Source organism: Nicotiana sylvestris, chromosome 12, assembly GCF_000393655.2.
Source record: "Nicotiana sylvestris chromosome 12, ASM39365v2, whole genome shotgun sequence".
In the NCBI taxonomy this organism is placed as follows: Eukaryota; Viridiplantae; Streptophyta; class Magnoliopsida; order Solanales; family Solanaceae; genus Nicotiana; species Nicotiana sylvestris.
The window spans coordinates 82737910-82757817 of record NC_091068.1 but is presented as its reverse complement, the minus strand read 5'-3'; the positions used below and the strand labels follow the sequence as shown (position 1 = coordinate 82757817).

The following is a 19908-nucleotide window of genomic DNA, read 5'->3' as shown; positions in this document are numbered from 1 at the left end:
CCCCTTACTGCAACCACATCTCAGGCCGGGGGAGGAGCACAGACTGATACCGCCCGCACTCCAGAGCAGTGGGTTCAGGTAGATCATATCCCGAAGGTTGTACCGGTACCGCCTGTAGCCCCAGTTTAGCCCGAGGATAGGGCAGCAGCTTCAGAGGATGAGTAGTGTAAGCTTGAGAGGTTCAAGAAGTACAAGCCTCCTACATTCAGTGGTCTAGACTCAGAGGATGCTCAGGGATTTCTAGAGGAGTGCCACCATATCCTCCACACTATGGGCATAGCAGATTCGAGTGGGGTTTCTTTCACTTCCTTTCAGCTTCGAGGAGCAGCCTATCATTGGTGGCATACTTTGAGTTGGACAGTCTGACTGAGGCAGCTTCTCTTACATGGACTCAATTCTCAGATATGTTTTTGAGGGAGTATGTCCCTTAGAGCCTCAGGGACGCATGGCGAGCGGAGTTTGAGCATTTGCGTCAGGGTACTATGACTGTTTCAGAGTATGATGTCCGATTCAGTGACATGGCTAGACATGCACCGACCTTGGTTTCCACAGTGCGAGAGAGGGTTCGCCGGTTTATTGAGGAGCTTATTCCCAGCATCAGGTCTAGCATAGCTCGGGAGCTAGAGATGGATGTCGCCTATCGGCAGGTGGTGAGTATTGCTAGACGAGTTGAGGGCATGCTTGCTTGGGACAGGGAGGAGAGAGAGGCCAAGAGGTCTCAAGAGTCGGGCCATTATTTTGGTGCCCATGCCCTAGCTGCAGTTCTTCATGGTAGGCGTTATGTGAGTCGCCCCGTTCATTCTGCTCTTCTAGTAGCTAGTGGTATTCCAACTCCGCCTAGACCTCATGAGCCTTATTATGCACCTCCAATATCTAGTGTTTCTCCTACACGAGGTGCCATCAGTGGTCAGTCCAGCCGACCTGGCCCAAGTCTGTCACAGTCGCCATGTCCTCCCAAAGCTTGTTTTGAGTGTGTTGACACTTGCCACATGGTGAGGGATTGTCCCGGATTTAGGAGGGGCACACCTCCACAGGCTTCTCAGCCACAGCATGCCCCACCAGGTCCTCAGGCTATGATTAGTGCACCAGATGCCACCACACCTGCTCATCCAGCTCGAGGTGGAGGCCAGGGTGGTAGGGGTCACCCTAGAGGCGGAGGTCAGGCCAGATACTATGCCCTTCGTGCTCGTACCGAGGATTCTACATAAGATTTTATCATTACAGGTATTGTTCTGGTCTACCATAGAGATGCATCGATTCTATTCGATCCAGGCTCCACGTATTCATATGTGTCCTATTATTTTGCCCCGTGTTTGGATGTATCTCAGGATTCTTTGAGTTCCCTTGTTTATGTTTCTACTTCGGTGGGAGATTCTCTTGTTGTGGACCGCATTTATCGGTCGTGTTTGATTTCTATTAGTGGTTTTGAGACCAGAGCTGATTTATTATTGCTCAGCATGGTAGATTTTGATATTATATTGTGCATGGACTGGTTGTCTCCCCACTACGCTATTCTTGATGGTCACGCCAAGACCGTGACGCTGGCTATGCTAGGTATACCACAATTAGAGTGGAGGGGTACTGTAAACTACACTCTCAACAAGGTTATTTATTTCCTTAAAGCTCAGCGAATGGTTGAGAATGGGTGTAACACGTATCTAGCCTATGTGAGAGATGTCAGTATTGATACCCCTATAGTGTATTTTGTCCCAGTAGTGAGGGATTTCTCTTACGTGCTCCCAGCTGATCTTCCAGGCATGCCTCCCGGAGATATTGATTTTGGCACTGATCTGTTGCCGGGCACTCATCCCATCTCTATTCCTCCTTATCGTATGGCCCCTCCTGAGTTGAAGGAGTTAAAGGAGCAGTTATAGGAATTTCTTGGTAGGGGTTTCATTCAACCTAGTGTATCACCTTGGGGTGCTCTTGTCTTATTTTTGAAGAAAAAGCATGGTTCTATGCGCATGTGCATTGATTATCGTTAGTTGAACAAAGTTACAATGAATAACCGGTATTTGTTGCCTCGTATTGATGACCTATTTGATCAGTTACAGGGTGCTCAAGTGTTTTCCAAGATTGATTTGCGTTCATGTTATCATCAGTTGAAGATTCAGGAGCCAGATATTCCGAAGACTGCTTTTAGGACTTGGTATGGTCATTACGAGTTCCTTGTTATGTCATTTGGGTTGTCCAATGCCCTAGCAGCATTTATGCATTTGATTCACAGTGTGTTCCGGCCATATCTTGACTCGTTCGTTATTGTCTTTATTGATGACATTCTGGTGTACTCCCAGAGTCGGGAAGATCATGAGCAGCACCTGAGGACAGTGCTATAGACCTTGAGAGAGAAGAAATTGTATGCAAAGTTCTCAAAATGTGAATTATGGTTAGATTCCATGGCATTATTGGGTCATGTGGTATCTAGTGAAGGGATCAAGGTGGATCCGAAGAAAGTGGATGTATTGCAGAGTTGTCCTAGACCCTCCTCAGCCACAGAGATCCGCAGCTTTCTTGGTTTGGCGGGCTATTACCGCCGATTTGTTGAGGGATTCTCGTCTATTGCGGCACCTATGAACAGGCTGACCCAAAAGGGTGCTCCGTTCAGACGGACGGAAGAGTGTGAGGAGAGCTTTCAGACGCTCAAGACAGCTTTGACTACAACCCTAGTATTGATATTGCCTATAGGTTCGGGGTCTTATACAGTTTATTGTGATGCGTCGCGAGTTGGCCTCAGCGTAGTGTTGATGCAGTACTGTAGGGTAATTGCCTATGCGTCTAGACCGTTGAAGGTGCATGAGAAGAATTATCCTGTCCATGATCTCGAGTTAGCTGCTATTATTCATGCCTTGAAGATTTGGAGGCAATATTTGTACGGTGTCCTTTGTGAGATCTACACTGACCACCAGAGTTTACAACATCTGTTCAAGCAGAAGGATCTTAACTTGCATTAGAGGAGGTGGTTGGAGCTGCTTAAGGACTATGACATCGCTATATTGTATCACTCGAGGAAGGCCAATGTGTTAGCCAATGCTTTGGATTACCCTTTATCCTCGGTACTGTGGGACATGTTGTCATGACCCAAAATCCGTTAAAGGTTGTGATGGTGCCGGACACTACTGTCAGGCAAGCCAACACTAAATAGTTAATTAAATTCCCATTTTAATATTTTTGATATCATAAATTTCCTTCAATTTAATGAGTAAAAGATGGACTTTACAGAATAAATAATAATATTTTCCAATTTCAATATTGAATATCCCATAATCATCCTAAAACCCAGTGTCACAGGTGCATGAGCATTTACTAGGAAACAAAATAGAATAAAATACAACATCTGTCCGAAATATAAATTTGGGCAGGAAAGAAAACATGAACACTCTGAAGGAGACTCTGCTGGCTACGGATCATAACATGGAATGCAGCTCACCTAAGTCCATGCATCAACCACGCTGCTGCGCCCACAAGGCCACTGAACATACATGTACCTGTACAACAATGTTGTACAACAAGTGTAGTATGAGTACGAAAAAAATGCGTACCCAGTAAGTATCCAGTCTAACCTCGAAGAAGTAGTGACGAGAGGTCGATTCCGACACTTACTAGTGGTTCAATAATATTAGGTACAGTAAAGAGGTACATAAATGTGAGGCAGAGTAAATAAATGAAGCAAACAAGTATAAAATACGCGGTACAATTCCCCCCTTTACAATTAACTCAAGCTCTCAACTAGCGAAATTCCCTCCTTATCCGAAGCTGATATATAGATATAGTGGATTCCATCGAAAAGGTTGTCATACTTCAAATTAGGGAAAAACCCACAGATACGCTCGCTGTTTGCCATATACTACGCACGATTCCATGAGGATATTTTATTGGAAATGCTGAGGCGTACGGCCCAATCCAAGATAAATATAAGTTGTGCATTGCCGAGGGTCGAATGGCACGAACCATAGATGCCTCTATTAAACTGTTGTGGCTAACGTTCTGCTCCTATGAGAATGTGGTACATAAATTCTACCGAGGCGAATCGCCCGATCCCATAAGAGTGAAATGCATAATCCTGCCGAGGCGAATGGCGTGATCCCATAAGAGTAGTGGAAATTTACCCCACTCACGGAATATAATTGCGACGCAGTTACACATAGAATTTTTCAAATAATAATTATTATAATATTCTTTCATTCTTTTCAACATATGAATCCAAATGAAAACTTTCAAGTCCTGAAATCCTCAATTTCAACTCTTTTCAAGGCATTTAATAAGCATACTCGATTTACATTCCTTTCAAGGCAAGTAAACAACAAGATCAAATAACGGTATCAGCAAATTATGGTGTAAGCCTAGAACTACCCGTACATAGGCATAATTAGTAGCTACGTACGAACTCTCATCATCTCGTGCATACGTAGCCCCCACAAATAGAAGCTTATATTAATTTAGTTCACCTATGGGGTTAACTCCCTCTTACAAGGTTAGAAAGAGACTTACCTCACTTCGAATCTCCGTAGCCGGCTCCCAAGCCTTTCTAACAACTCAAACTGATGCCCAACGCTCCAAAATTAGTCAATATATGTGCAAATCCATAAAAAAATATTCTAATACTCACAACAATTCAATTTAAACAAATTCTCAACTCCGCTTGAAAAGTCAAAATCAACCCCCGAGCCCACGTGCTCGGATTACAAAAATTATTGAAAATAAATATTACCCATAACTCATATTGTCTAAATCCATAAATTCATCCAATTTCGTCCATAAATCGACCCTCAAATCAAGGATTTACCATTTTTTAACTTTGGGGCTCAAAATCCCAATTTCTACAATCCGAATATAAAAAAAGAAATAATCACGGAGAAACATCAAAATAAAGGTTGGATATTTACCCCCTTGTTGAGACGAGAACAACGCCCCGAAAATCACCTCAAATGGAGCTCTAAACTCAAGATATGCCCAAAATACTAAAATTCTCGGTTTAAAACACTGTCCATGCAATTTTTCGTCATCGCCTTCACGGGAGACCTTCGCATTCGTGAAGAGAAATTTTTTGCGTTGATCGGTCAACCCAAAAATCCTTCTTCTCATTCGCGAAGAACAAATCTTTGCATTAGAAAACAATAATTTTGTCTGACACGGAAAGGGGCATAACTCTCTCATTCGACATCGAGATTCGACGATTCTTGTTGTTATGGCTCCGTAATTATGATACGGATCTAATGGATCAATTCAATCACAAATCAAAGGTTATTTTCTCAATATAGTTCCCTTTATGCCCAAAGAAATGACGATAAAACATCAAATAAGAGCGCGACACACCCAAACACCTACGCAACACACCCGAGGCCCCCGGGACCCCGTCCAATTATACCAACATGTCCCAAAACATGGCATGAAATTTCTCAAGGCCTCAAATCAAATCAAACAACATCAAAATCATGAATCGCACCCCAAGTCAAGCTTAATGAACTTTAGAACTTCAAACTTCTACATTCGATGCCGAAACCTATCAAATCTCGTCCGATTGACCCCAAATTTTGCACACAAGTCACATTCGACATGACACACCTCCTCCAACTACCGGAATCGAAATCCGACCCCGATATAAAAAAGTCCATTTCCGGTCAAATTTCTCAAAAACCTTTAAATTTCTAACTTTCGCCAAATGACCCCAAAATGACCTACGGACCTCCGAATCCACTTCCGGACGCGCTCCCAGTACCAGAATCACCATACGAAGCTATTCCCTGGCTAGAAATCCCAAACGGACATCGATAAAATTGAAATGCACTTCAACCAAAATTTATGAAATTCTTTCCAAAATGTTATCTTCCACAATAGGCGCTGAAATGCTCCCGGGTTATCCAAAACCCAATTCAGAAAAACTCCCAAATCTAAAATCATCATACAAACCTATTTATACCTTCAAATCCCGATTCCGTGGCCATTTACTTAAAATCAACCCTTAGTCAGATTCTTCCAACTTTAAGCTTCTAAAATGAGAATTCTTCTTCCAAATCAACTCCGAACTCCCCGAATTTCAATTCCGACTACGCGTACAAGTTATAATACATGAAGTGAAGCTGCTTATAACCTCAAACCGTTAAACGATGTTCTAGATCTTAAAATGACCGATCGGGTTGTTACACTTATAGTCAGTGTTGTATATGTTCCAGGATGGATTCTATGGGTTGTATGGGCCATATACAGTACATAGTAGTTGAGTATGATGAGAGGAAGGTGTGAGACAGTGAGGTTGAGTACTCTGAGAGTGTGAGTACATGATTCATATCTGAGATACATGACATTGGTATGCATATATGACATACATGCATAGAGACGTATTTTTCCTCATGTTGTACCATATAACGCCATTCATGACTTTTTAAACACCTTGATATGTGATCATAGAGAGGTATATCACACTTTCTACTTAGAAAGAAAATGAAACATCTTTTTTATTGCGAAAAGGGTTTTTAGAAAATGAAATATAATTTTCAAACTACCTCATATTTTGTGACGATTTTGGTAAAGAATTTGGGTTTTCACTGATATTCTTGAAAGGCGAAACTATTTTCAAAAAAACTGTAAAAAAGCCGAGAATTTTATCTCTTAGTTACTTCCTTATTTATATGCTCTCCGGGGTTATAAATTGTTGTTGGCTTCTTTTGTTGGACCCGATTGTGTTTCAGCTCGTCATTGCTTTCAACCTAAGTTTAGGTTTTTTATTATTGAATACATGGGGTCGGTTGTACTCATACTACACTTCTTGCACATTGTGTTCAGACTTCAGATAGCGATATTGCTGTGTTCGCTGGGAGGTGAATGGGAAGATGTACATGCGTCCCTGCTACAGCTGCCTCTTGTTCATGGTAGCATTTGAATTCTAAAACTCTGTTTATGTATTTGTCAAACAGATGATGTATTTACTTCTATCAGCTTTGTAAACTCTATTCTTAGAAGCTCATAATTTGTACTACCAGTCCTTGGGAAGTGTAATAGATCCAGATAATTTATTCTTTTCCATTAATTGTTTAACATTATTGAAAATTGGATAGCATTAGTTGGATTACCTAACGGGTTGGGCTAGGTTCCATTACGACTAGTGAATTGTGGGTCGTGACAAGAAGTTTATCCAGATGTTTGGCAAGACCCTTCTCTTTATCTCTGTCTCTTGACTGAGAGAAGACGGAAATACCCTACCCCCGTACAATTTACAATGTAAATATGTTGCACGAACAGTTTTTCTTGAGGCTAGCATACAATATTTAAGACCAGATTATGTGATTTTCTATTTGTATATAACAATATATGGCTTAAGACACCAGATAACCTGAAATTTTGTCACAACTCTAAACACAACAGTGAAGAGATCATTAAGTAAGGATAAGTTGAGATCAATAATTTGTTACATGTTTAGTAGTAAGAGTCGGTACAGATGTTGGTAGTAATAAGAGTCAGTACATATGTTGTCCTAAACATCATTATACAACAGTGGAATTATGATTTTTCATTAAATAGCAAGTGATACTGAAGAAAGAACAGTTAAGTTTAACGAGTAGAAACGATACAACTATTTCACCTTATTTATTTTGGTGTAAATACGTACGGGAGATGGAGGGAAAAAGAAAGAAAAATTCACAATTTGCAAAGTTAACCAGAATGGGTTTAACACAGGGAAGACCAACTTTTTGTATCTTACTGTCAAAGACACTGAGGAAAGCTATAAATTATTGTCATGTTGACCACAAAAATAGTTCATTATTTCACCCTTCAAGCCATTCAAAACCTCTACTTCTTCCATATGATAACTACTACTACTACTAGCTAAAGCTTTATGCTTAACTGCTTGTGCACAAGTATATGTTATGTTGAAAAGTAAGCCGCATATTCTATTCATATGTTACTCCACTTCTCCTCTTTTTCTTTCTGGGTATTTTTTGGTGACTTAAAGTAGTATAAATATGTTATTGTAAATTTAATAATAGAATTCGGGTTTTTGCTTATTAATTTGCTTTATTTGTTAAGTTGTTGATCCTGCATGGGAAGCTACTATTCCAGGTCTTGAAGTGATCAGTTGTTCATTATTTCTCTTGCATTTATATGGTTTTCTTGTATTTGGGGTACTAATGCAAGTTTCTGAAGTTCTATTTTTCTTGACTATTGAAATGCTTTATTGCTATTTTGATATATTTTTGCTACTTTCTTGATTAAAAATCTGTTCTTTTTAAGTGGAAGTTTGCATTATAAGAAAGTGCAGTAAACTATTCTAAATTAGTTGTAGTTAGCTAAGATAACTCAAAGAGCCTCTGTCTTATTATAAAAACTAACCGTTATAAAAATATCCATATAGGTGAAGTATTACATGAAGTAATACGAAATTCACTGAGTTGTTTCCATGATAAATCATTACCCACTTGTTGCGATTAAAAGCGAGACATGGGAAAGTAAAAAAGAAGAAGCTATGAGTAGCAATTTTAGAAAAGATAAAATCCAGCTCAATTGAAAATTTAACCAAACAAACATTATAACTCAACTTAATTTGGTGTATAAATTGTTCTCTGTGTAAACACACATGAAAACTATTCTATAAGCTAAATATAGAGAAACTCTGCTTTCGTAGAATAATGAATAAAATTGTGCGCCTCCAAGGGTCATATGATACTCAAGTAATCTGTAAAAATCATTCTATCTAAAAGTGGAAAAGTCGACATCAATTTTTACACAGTATAGAAAAAAGGAAGGTGAGATAATCAAACAAAAAAAAAAGAAGATAAACAAGCAACTAAAAAGCTTACCCCTTTTTTAACTAAGAAGTAGAGAACTCCAAGAAACTCAATATAAGTATAAAACAGAGAACTTGAAGAAACACAGAATTCAGTGTTTATAGTAAGGATTGGAGATAAAGGATAGGTGAAGTTTAAATTTTTTAACAGATGAAGAGAACAGAGGGGAAAGTCACTGTAGAAAATAGAGTAGGCGGCGATAAGATGAAGATGACCCCCACAGAGAACATCACGTGCGCGGTAAAATTTGCTAAGCAAGCACGCGGCAAAGCGAGAAGAAAAGCGTGTATCTTGTGTTTTGTAATAGCTGGAGGGCTTAGGGTTTTTTCTAATTTTTCAGTTATTAAGGAATAGGGTCAAAATAGGAATAAAGTGGAGTTTTATGGGATTTTTGTGTAAAATTACATTGACTGGAAGCTCCTCTCGATTCTCCTTTCTATAAAGTAGTAATTTAGAAATTAATCTTGATATAATTTCTGATAAAATGCAGAATGATAGAATAATTTCACCTTAAATTTTCTAACGACATGAGATAGATGATGATGAAAAGGGAATAAAATAATTAACGGTAATTAGGAGCTCGTTTGGCCATGAATTTATTTTTTGCTTTTCGAAAACTTTTTACTTTTTTTCGAAATCAGTGTTTGGCAATAAAAATTTTAATTTTCACTAGAAGATAAATTTTGGAATGTTTTGAAAATTATAAAAACTCCAAAAAACTGTGTTTCAAAATTTTCACTCAGATCACCCACAAAAATTTAAAAATAACCCAAAATAATATTTATATCCAAACACAAGTCTAATTTTCAAATACCATTTTTACTTCGAAAAAAAAAATCACTTTTTTCAAACTTTTACAATTCTTATGGCGAGATGCCCACTAAGTTGCTCTCCGCAAGTTGAGTTTCACCATTTTGGGAAAATCATACAATTTTTCTGCTTAAAGGCAAAACCTTTTTTCTTTTCTTTTCAGAACCTTACTTTTTTCTTCTTTTTTCTTTTCGGGAGAGAGAAATATGATCATATTTATTGTTATCAATTTTGCCCAGTCCTACCGTTTTTCAGTCTTCCATTTTGAGATACCTTCTGTTGCGTAACGACCCAGCATGTCATTTTAAAAATTTACGCCTTGATTCCCTATTAACTATTTTATCCGTATTTGTTTCTGCTATTTTGATTTGCTGGGATGATTTGTTTTGAGTTTCGGAGTGTTTTGGAACACTTAGTTCCTAAAAGAGATTTTAAACTTTAGAATTTGGACCGTAGTCGGAGCAGTATGAAGATGGCCTTGGAATGAAATTCTGTTGATTCCGTTAGCTCTGTTGGATGATTTCGAGCATAGGGGCGTGATCAGATTGTGTTTTGGAGGTCTGTAGCTTATTTAGGCTTGAAATGGCGAAAGTTAAATTTTTGAAGTTTTTGGATCAATAGTAAGATTTTGATATCGAGGTCGGAATCCGATTTTGAAAGTTGGAGTAGCTCCGTAGTGTTAAATGTGATTTGTGTCCAAAATTTGGGGTCAATCGGACTTGGTTTGGTTGGTTTTGGCATAGGTTGTAGGATTCTTGAAATTTCAAGTTCTTTAGGTTTGGATTGGAGGGTGACTCGTGGTTTTAGCGTTATTTGATGTGATTTGGGGGTTGGACTAAGTTTGTATAATGTTTTAGGATTGGTTGGTGTGTTTGGTTGAGGTCCCCGGGGCCTCAGGTGTGTTTCGGATGCTCAACAGACCATCTTTGGACTTGGAGAAGGATTAGATTTTTCTAGTTTTCTATTGCAAACTTCCCTTCATCGCGATCGCGTGAGGAGGCTCGCGATCGCGAACGCTCAAATAAGGCAGAGGGAACTTTTTTTATGCGATCACGGGAAAAGGAATGCAATCGCATAGTATTGGTGGAAGTTGAATCGCAAACGCGTGGGCTACGCCGCATCCGCGAAGAGGAAGAAGTGAGGCAGCTGTGAAGTGGGAGTTTCTCTTCGCGATCGCATAGAGCTGAGTAGTGTAAGCATTGCGCTCGTGTAGGGAGTATCACGTTCGCGTAGAGTAAATCTGGGAGCCAGCGAAGTTGCTCTTCGCGATCGTGTGGGAGCTTCCGCGATCGCGATTAAGGTTGCGCGTGGGCAGAACATAAGGTTCAAAATTGAGAGTATTGAGTTCATATCACAAAATTGAATTAGGAGCTCGGTAGGAGATGAATTTTGGAAGGATTTTCAGAGGGAGTTTGCGGGTAATGATTCTTAACTACTTTTTGCTTATAACCCATTAATTTAAACATGAATTCATCATCTAATTTCGGATTTAGGGTGAGAAATTGGGGAAAATTTTGGAAAAGTTCTTAGGCCTAATTTTGGGGTTTTGACCAAGATTTTGGTATCGGATAGGAGTAATTTTGGTGCGAGTGAACTCGTGAGTGAATGAAGATCCATAATCCGTAACTTTTACCCGATTTCAAGATGTGGGCTCGAGGGACCTTTTGGGCAATTTTCTTAATTTCGCGTGTTAGCTTCAAATTAATTAGTGGAATTAGTTACTTGAAGTTATATTTACATTATGCAATTGATTTGAATAAATTTGGGCCATTTGGAGTCGGGTACTCGTGGCAAGAACGTGATTTCGAGTTGATTGAGCTGGTTCGAGGTAAGTGGCTTGTCTAACCTTGTGTGGGGGAACTCCCATTAGGATGTGGTATTGTTGATATATGAAATGCCTTGTACATGAGGTGATGAGTGCGTACATGTGCTAATTGTTGACAATCCTATTTTCATTAAGTAACTATAATTGTGTTTTTCTTTCTTGTTGTACATTACTTGCAATTTAAGCCTACTGTTAGTTTAGGGAAGCATGTCTAGTGACTTAATTGCTTTACTTGTTCAAACTGCTTTATTTAAATTCTGTGCACGTGCTAGGTTAGAAATACATGTTTTACCTTAGTATGAAATTGGATTGAATTGAATATTCTTCGTATTGCTGCTGTGTGTTTACTTTGGGACTACGGGACGATATCCCAGGAGATCCCCCTGCTTGTTTACTTTGGGACTACTGATTGGTATTCCGGTAGACCCCCTGCACATTTATGATTGGGACTACGGGATAACACCTGGTAGATTCCCTGTACTGGATATTTTCTTTAGGACTACGGATTTGGTATTCCGGGAGTTTCCCTTGCACATTTACGTTTGGGACTACGGGATGGTATCCCGAGAGATCCCATATTGCTATTTCTGTGTATTGAGTTAGATTCTTTCTGTGTTTTTATTCATTATAGACTGTTAGCACTTTAATTATATTATCGTATTCTATACTGTTTTACCTTATTTTTCATCTATAATCAGTAAGGCCCTGACTTTCCTCGTCACTACCCGACCGAGGTTAGGCTTGGTACTTACTGAGTACCGTTGTAGTGTACTCATGCCCTTCCTGCGCATGTTTTTCATGTGCAGATCCAGGTTCTTCGTCTCAGCCCTACCATCCTTTAGGTGAGGCGATTCTTCAAAGACTTCAAGGTATATCTGTCGCGTCCGCAGATCGAGGAGTCCCTCTCCATTCTCTCTTATAGTTATAGCCCTTCTGTATTTAATTTGATTTAGACATTTGAGAGTTAGAGAACTATATAGTATCCATAACTTGTGATTTCATGAGATTCCGGGTTTTGGGAGATCTTTTCAGTTGAGAGTGTGTATTTGTATATGCCGAGCGACATCTTAAACGTTTTCATTATGTTTATCCGCCATTTTTATTAGTTTTTATCTGTTGTTAACTTTTTCCGCACATTGTTAGTTTTACCTAGTCGTAGAGACTAGGTGCCGTCACTATAGTTCACGGAGGGCGAACTTGGGTCGTGATAAGTTGGTATCATAAATCTAGGTTCATAGGAGTTATGAATCACAAGCCGGTTTATTAGAGTCTCACGAATCGGTACGGAGACATCTGTACTTATCTACGAGAGGCTATGTAACTGTTAGGAAAATTTCACTTCATTTGATTTCCTTGTCGTGCGAGATTTTTGATATCACAATTCTAAACTTATGTCTTCTATTCTCTCACAGATAGTGAGGACACGTACTACCGGAGATGACCAGTCACCCGTGCCCCCTACTATAGCTGTTAGAGGTCGAGGCCGGGGTAGAGGCGAGGACGCGTCTATGGTGCAGCCCGAGCACCCATGCGAGCTTCCACAGAGGAGCCACCAGCAGCTCCAGCCAGAGTCCAGGCTCTGGATACACCTACTTCTACTACTATTCCAGCTCTGCAGGAGACTCTTGCACAGTTCGTGAGCATTTACACCACTCTAGCTTAGGCGGGGTTGATTCCCCTTACTGTGGCCACATCCTAGGCCGGGGGAGGAGCACAGACTCCCACCGCCCGCACTCCTAAGCAGCGAATCCAAGTTGATCAGATCCTAGAGGTTATATCGGTACCGCCTGCAGTTCCAGATCAGCCCGAGGACAGGGCAGCGGCTTCAAAGGATGAGTAGCGGAGGCCTGAGAGGTTCAAGAAGTATAAGCCTCCTGTATTCAGTGGATTAGCATCAGATGATTCCTTAGGATTTCTGGATGAGTGTCACCATATCCTCCGCGCTATGGGTATATCATGATCGAGTGGGGTTTCTTTCACTGCCTTCCAGCTTCGAGGGGCAGCCTACCAGTGGTGGCATACTTTTGAGTTGGACAGTCCAGCTAAGGCAGCATCCCTTACTTGGACTTAGTTTTCATATATGTTCTTGAGAGAGTTTGTCCCTTAGAGCCTCAGGGACGCATGGCGTGCAGAGTTTGAGCATTTGCGCCAGGGCAATATGACTGTTTCGGAGTATACTGTCCGTTTCACTGACTTGGCTAGGCATGCACCAGCCTTGGTTGCTACAGTTCGTGAGATAGTATTCTGGTTTATTGAGGGGCTCATTCCCAACATCAAGTCTAGCATGGCTCATGAGTTGAAGATGGATTTTTCTTATCAGCAGGTGGTGAGCATTGTTAGAAGAGTGGAGGGTATGCATGCTCGGGATAGAGAGGAGATGGAGGCCAAGAGGTCTCGAGAGTCGGGCCATTATTCTGGTGCTCGTGCTCCAGCTGCAGTTCGTCATGGTAGGGGTTATATGAGTCGCCCCGTTCATTCAGCTCTTCCAGTAGCTAGTGGTATTTCAGCTCCTCTAAATCTCAGGAGCCTTATTATGCACCTAAATTATCGAGTGCGCCTCCTGCGCAGGGTGCTTTCAGTGGTCAGTCTAGCAGACCTAGCTCGAGCCAATCACATCCACCACGTCCTCCCAAAGCTTGTTTTGAGTGTGGTGACAAACTCCATATGGTGAGGGATTACCCCAGACTTAGGACGGGTGCACCTCCACAGACTTCTCAGCCACAGCGTGCCCCGCAGAGTTCTCAGACTATGGTTCCAGCACCAGTTGCTACCCCACCTGCTCAGCCAGCTAGAGGTAGAGGTCAGGATGGTTGAGGTCACCCTAGAGGGGGAGGCTAGGCCAGATATTATGCCCTTCCTGCCCGTATCGAGGTTGTCGTATCCGATTCTGTCATCACAGGTATTGTCCTTGTTTGTCATAGAGATGCATCGGTTCTATTCGATTCAGGCTCCACTAAATGTCACCATCGCGAGTGAGGAATTTTGTTATCTTTAGTACAAAAAGATTACTGCATGTGAGTAAGGGTCATCGATGATGTGGAAGGATGCCAAAGATGAAGAGGAAAAACATCTATAGGCAAGTTGTCATAGCTCCAAGTCATAGTATTCCTTTAAAGAGAGAATATGGAATGATAAAGGAAGAATGAGATAAAAATGAGAAAGGGATGAGATTACTCTTATCCAAATGTTACAGATATGCTATGATTCCATGACGTTATGTAAGCACAAAGTCAAAAAAAGGGGGAAGTAAGGTTTCCTGCCTGGGATATTATTGATAGATAAGGAGCCAGCAGGTGAGTTAAGTTAAGACAAGGAAATAACCCAAGAAAGATTACGTAGAATATGGATATGAGTGTGGGGCGACGAGTAATTAGTAGTTGATTTAGGAAGAGCCTATTCATGACTAAACAAGAAGTTACAGACAAATCAGTAGATCATGTAAGATGAATGTAGTAAACCCCAACATAGAGAATTCAGCCTCACAGTAATGTCATTATAATACTTGAGATATATTCAAATAGAAGTCACGGTAGTTAAAGATGTCGTATGAGTGTTATTGTCACGACCCAAACTGAAGGGCCATGACTAGCACCCGACCACACTTGCCGAGCACCAACGTACATTTCATCTAACCTTCATTATTATCTTTTAAGGCTGACGAGATCAATATAAATGGTAGACCTAGATCATGGACAACCAGCAATAAAATATGATGGCATGAATATACATAGCAGGGGATGACCAGACAATCAAGAAACTACATATAAGGTATGAGCTACCACGCTACTATGAAAGACTATACAACAAAAACTAGCCGACAAGGCATACCAAACTATACATGAGCCGACACCTGTCTATGAGCCTCTAAAAGAACATAAGTGTTGCAACATAGCCGGAACAGGGCCCCGACATACCCATAATGTCTATAACAAAAATTGCATACCAAGACCAAGGCAAGTCCGGAGAAGGGATCTCGCCAATCACCGCTGAACTGGACAGTCTACTGTGGTGGGGGAGCTGCACCTGTCTGTCTATCAGGACCTGCAGCACGACATGCAGCGTCCACAAATAAAAGGACGTCAGTACGAATAAAGTACTGAGTATGTAAGGCAAGGAACCATAAATACGATCAGTAATGTAAGCAAGGATAAAGAATATACCACCTGTAACATCTTAGTACCTCTGAGGGCTACTTACATGAAATGCATGATACATATGTATAAATACATAAACCTTTAAAGCATTCGCCTCTGTGGGCATCATCATCATCATATCGTACCCGGCCATAATAGGCTCGGTAGAATCGTACCCGGCCACGTGGAGCTCGGTAAAACCCAACTGATCAGTGGTTGCACAATAGGTGCCGTACCCGGCCAACTATAGCGTGGCTCGGTAGAGTAAAATAGATACATATATATAATGCATGCTCGACTCATGGAATCACATTCTAAACCTTTCGGAGTGACGTAAGGTCGGTATCCTCTATACACGTTATTAGGACTAACTCTTCACTATGAACCTTATAAGATTTAGGAAGTACGAACAACATTGATAACATAAGAATAAGAGAAGTAACATTAACATCAATCGTTCCATAAGAGGGAAAACAATGTAAGTACTGCTAGCTTCTAAGAGTAGAGTATCTTGGAAGCTCGTTCATTACATTATGTACAATCGGAGTCGTGCAAAAGAAGGAAAGGTATAGCCTCACATACCTTGTATATACTGCCCCAATCTCAAGCTATGCAATTGTCAAAACTCCTTAGTCTACAATAAGAGAAACGATACTATCGTTATCATTTAAGCGTCATAACTATTATGTATCGACCACAACCTATTTTACGATGAAACGGACAGCACCTCCCCTATATATATGACCTCACACTATTCAAAACAGTCACCAAACAGCCCAAACAACATCAATAATAAACATATTGAGCCTCCCAAAATAGTCCACACACAGCCTAATCACTCCATACATACGACGACCACCGTAGTCGTGTCAAACAACCTGGAAATGTTACAAATAACTATCAGCCCATAACCCTACATATATATGGTGTTTCTCTACACCCTTCCTCCTCCAAAACTCCACAAGATAGTAGTAAAATACGCAGCCCAACAACAACGCAAAACAGTCCACAAAACAATAACACTACTACCAAACCTTTCGATATATATCTCACAAGTTCTAGCTTCAATGGCTTAGCCGCAACTTGGATAATCTTAAATACATATAGAGTAAGAGGTTCCTTACCTTTATACAGAAAGAACAACTCCAATTTGACCTTAAATTTCCATGAAATATCCCTCCAATGCTGCCACAACAACAAAAGAGCGAAACTAGCGATCAATTAGTGTTTTTCGGCACTAGAATCACTTTAGAAGGCTTGAAATCACCTAGGATTGATATTAAGAACATGAGGGAGTATTTACAGAACATAAACCCTTTAAAACAACCTCCCACACGGGCTGGAACGACACAAAAATGAGCAACAACAAGAAGAACAAGAGACTTACTAGCGCCACGGAATTCCCGACACTTGATTTGTGTTGTTTGCCCTTTTTTGGGTCTTGAATCTTGAGAGAACCTTGAGAGGATGTTCCTAGGGTTCTAAGGTCTGAAAATAGTGAAAAGAAATGACTAAAAACGGGTTGTAGTCATCCTATATAGGTCCAAATATCTTAAACCGACTTAGTGGGCCCCATAGAGAGGTGCTTGGCGCAGTCTCGCGAAAACGCGAATATCTCTCTACTCCAAGATCATACCAATGAACGGTTTAATGCGTTGGAAACTAGACTCATAGATCTTTAATTTGGTGGGTAGATCACCCCGTAATTCCTTGTAAATTATGAGAAAAGATTAGAAACATTTGACCTAATGTTTAAGTAAAATTATGAACCTAAGTTGCGACAACTTTTGTCGACTTTTGTTTCATAACTCGTTTGACTTCAAGACTTATGATACGGATATTATATGATTAAAATACCTTAATAAATGACCTCTTGAGTGTATTAAGCACCGCTAGATTACTTGAAAATACGAGTTACAACATCCTTGATTCGTTTAACTTCTAATACTGGTTAATCACCCTTATACACTCTTGTATCACTTAAGACCAATAGGATTGACTTCTTATCATCTCAAAGATAATTCCTTCTTGGATTTATGTTAACTAATATATGGCATGAACTAACACATGTGGATATGGGTTGTAACACCCTCCCCCCTTAGGAACATTCGTCCTCGAATGTAAGGGTTTATGGGGAGTTTAAATCATCGTGGATTCCAATGGAAATTTCCGATCAATTTTCCCCTATAAAATGGTCACTAGCAAAACTTGCAAGTAATTAAGCCCAACATATGGTTTCACAAGTCTACACAAAGCATTATGCGTATTTACATTATCTACATATCACCATTTTGTATTAAGGAGGAGTATTCTCAAATTATTGCTTACCTCATAGAGCCGTTTCTTCTTCCAATGTATCCTGTCTTCCACCAGCATCCTTGTTATCTTCATTATGGAATAAGTAAGTGTATTTTGACTTCATCTCCTTTTCTGCTTCCCATTTCATTTCTTCCATATTTTTGTTCCTCCACAATACTTTGACGGAAGCTACATCTTTTGTTCTCAGCTTGCGGACTTGCCGATCTAATATCGCCACTGGCACTTCTTCATATGATAGGTCCTCTGTAACTTGTACATCTTTGATAGGGACGACTCGAGAAGGGTCTCCAATACATTTTCTCAACATAGATACATGGAATACCGGGTGGACAAATTCCAATTCGGATGGCAATTCTAACTCATAAGCAACCTGTCCAATCCGTCGAAGAATTTTATACGGCCCGATATACCTTGGACTCAGCTTACCTTTCTTCCCAAAACGCATAATACCCTTTATTGGTGAGATCCTCAGGAAAACCCAATCACCAACCTCAAACTCTAGATCACGACGTCGGACATCAGAATAAGATTTTTGCCTGCTTTGTGCCGTCCTCAATCGCTCCTGTATCACTTTCACCTTCTCAATAGCTTGGTGAATCAAATCTGGCCCATATAATTCTGTTTCACCGACTTCGAACCATCCAACTGGTGATCTACATCTCCTCCCGTATAGTGCCTCGTATGGGGCCATTTTAATACTGGAATGGTAGCTATTGTTATAGGCGAATTCTATGAGTGGAAGATGATCATCCCAATTCCCCTTAAAATCTAGAACACATGCTCGTAGCATATCTTCCAGTGTCTGAATGGTACGTTCAGCCTGTCCGTCAGTCTGCGGATGAAATGCAGTGCTGAGATTTACCTGTGTGCCTAAACCCTTCTGGAAAGACCTCCAAAAGTTAGCCGTAAATTGAGCTCCTCGGTCTGATATAATAGATATGGGCACACCATGAAGCCTAACAATCTCCTTGATATACAACTTTGCATAATCTTCAGCCGCGTAAGTTGTCTTCACTGGCAGAAAATGGGCACATTTTGTAAGTCGATCAATTATCACCCAGATGGAGTCAAACTTATGATAAGAGCGAGGTAATCCAATAATGAAGTCCATATTAATCACCTCCCACTTCCAGGTCGGAATCTCTATATTTTGAAGCAATCCACCGGGTTTCTGATGTTCTATCTTTACTTGTTGACAATTGGGACACTGGGCTACAAATTCAGCAATAGACTTCTTCATATTATCCCACCAATACTGCTCCTTGACATCATGATACATCTTTGTCGAGCCGGGATGGATGGAATATCGGGATTGATGAATCTCATTCATAATCTTCTCTCGCAACCCTGCCACATTAGGCACACACAATCGGCTCTGGTATCTCAGTGCCCCATCTTTTCCGATCCTAAAAGCCATACTTTTACACTGTTGAATGCTTTCTCTTAATCGTACTAAGATAGGATCTTCATATTGTCGTGCTTTTACCTCGGCTACCAAAGATGATTCTGATGTATTCTGTACAGTAACACCTCCGTCATCAGAGTCTAACAATCTGATTCTCATATTGGCTAGCTGATGAAGCTCTTTAATCAACCCCCATCTACCTGCCTCAATATGTACTAAGCTTCCCATTGATTTACGGCTGAGAGCGTCTGCCACAACATTGGCTTTACCGGGATGATACAATATCTCGACGTCGTAGTCTTTCAATAATTCAAGCCACCTACGCTGCCTCAAATTCAACTCTTTCTGCTTGAAGATGTATTGTAAACTCTTGTGATCTGTGTAGATGTCAACATGGACGCCGTATAAGTAGTGCCGCCATATCTTCAAAGCATATATTACTGCAGCCAATTCCAAATCATGGGTTGGATAATTCTTTTCATGCTTCTTCAATTGTCTTGATGCATAAGCAATCACATTCCCACGCTGCATCAATACGCACCCCAAACCTATACCTGAGGCATCACAATATACCACATAACCTTCTGTTCCTTCAGGAAGAGTGAGCACTGGTGCAGATGTCAATCGATTCTTCAG

At 40.5% G+C, this 19908-nt stretch overlaps 1 protein-coding gene across 1 annotated transcript; it reads left to right on the top strand.

Annotated features, from left to right (window-relative positions):
- The first annotated feature begins 1457 nt into the window (after positions 1 to 1457).
- LOC138883287 (uncharacterized) lies at positions 1458 to 1874 on the top strand. The gene has a single exon (XM_070163966.1). It carries the CDS (start codon positions 1458 to 1460, stop codon positions 1872 to 1874), a length of 417 nt encoding a protein of 138 aa, XP_070020067.1.
- Positions 1875 to 19908: the final 18034 nt, after the last annotated feature.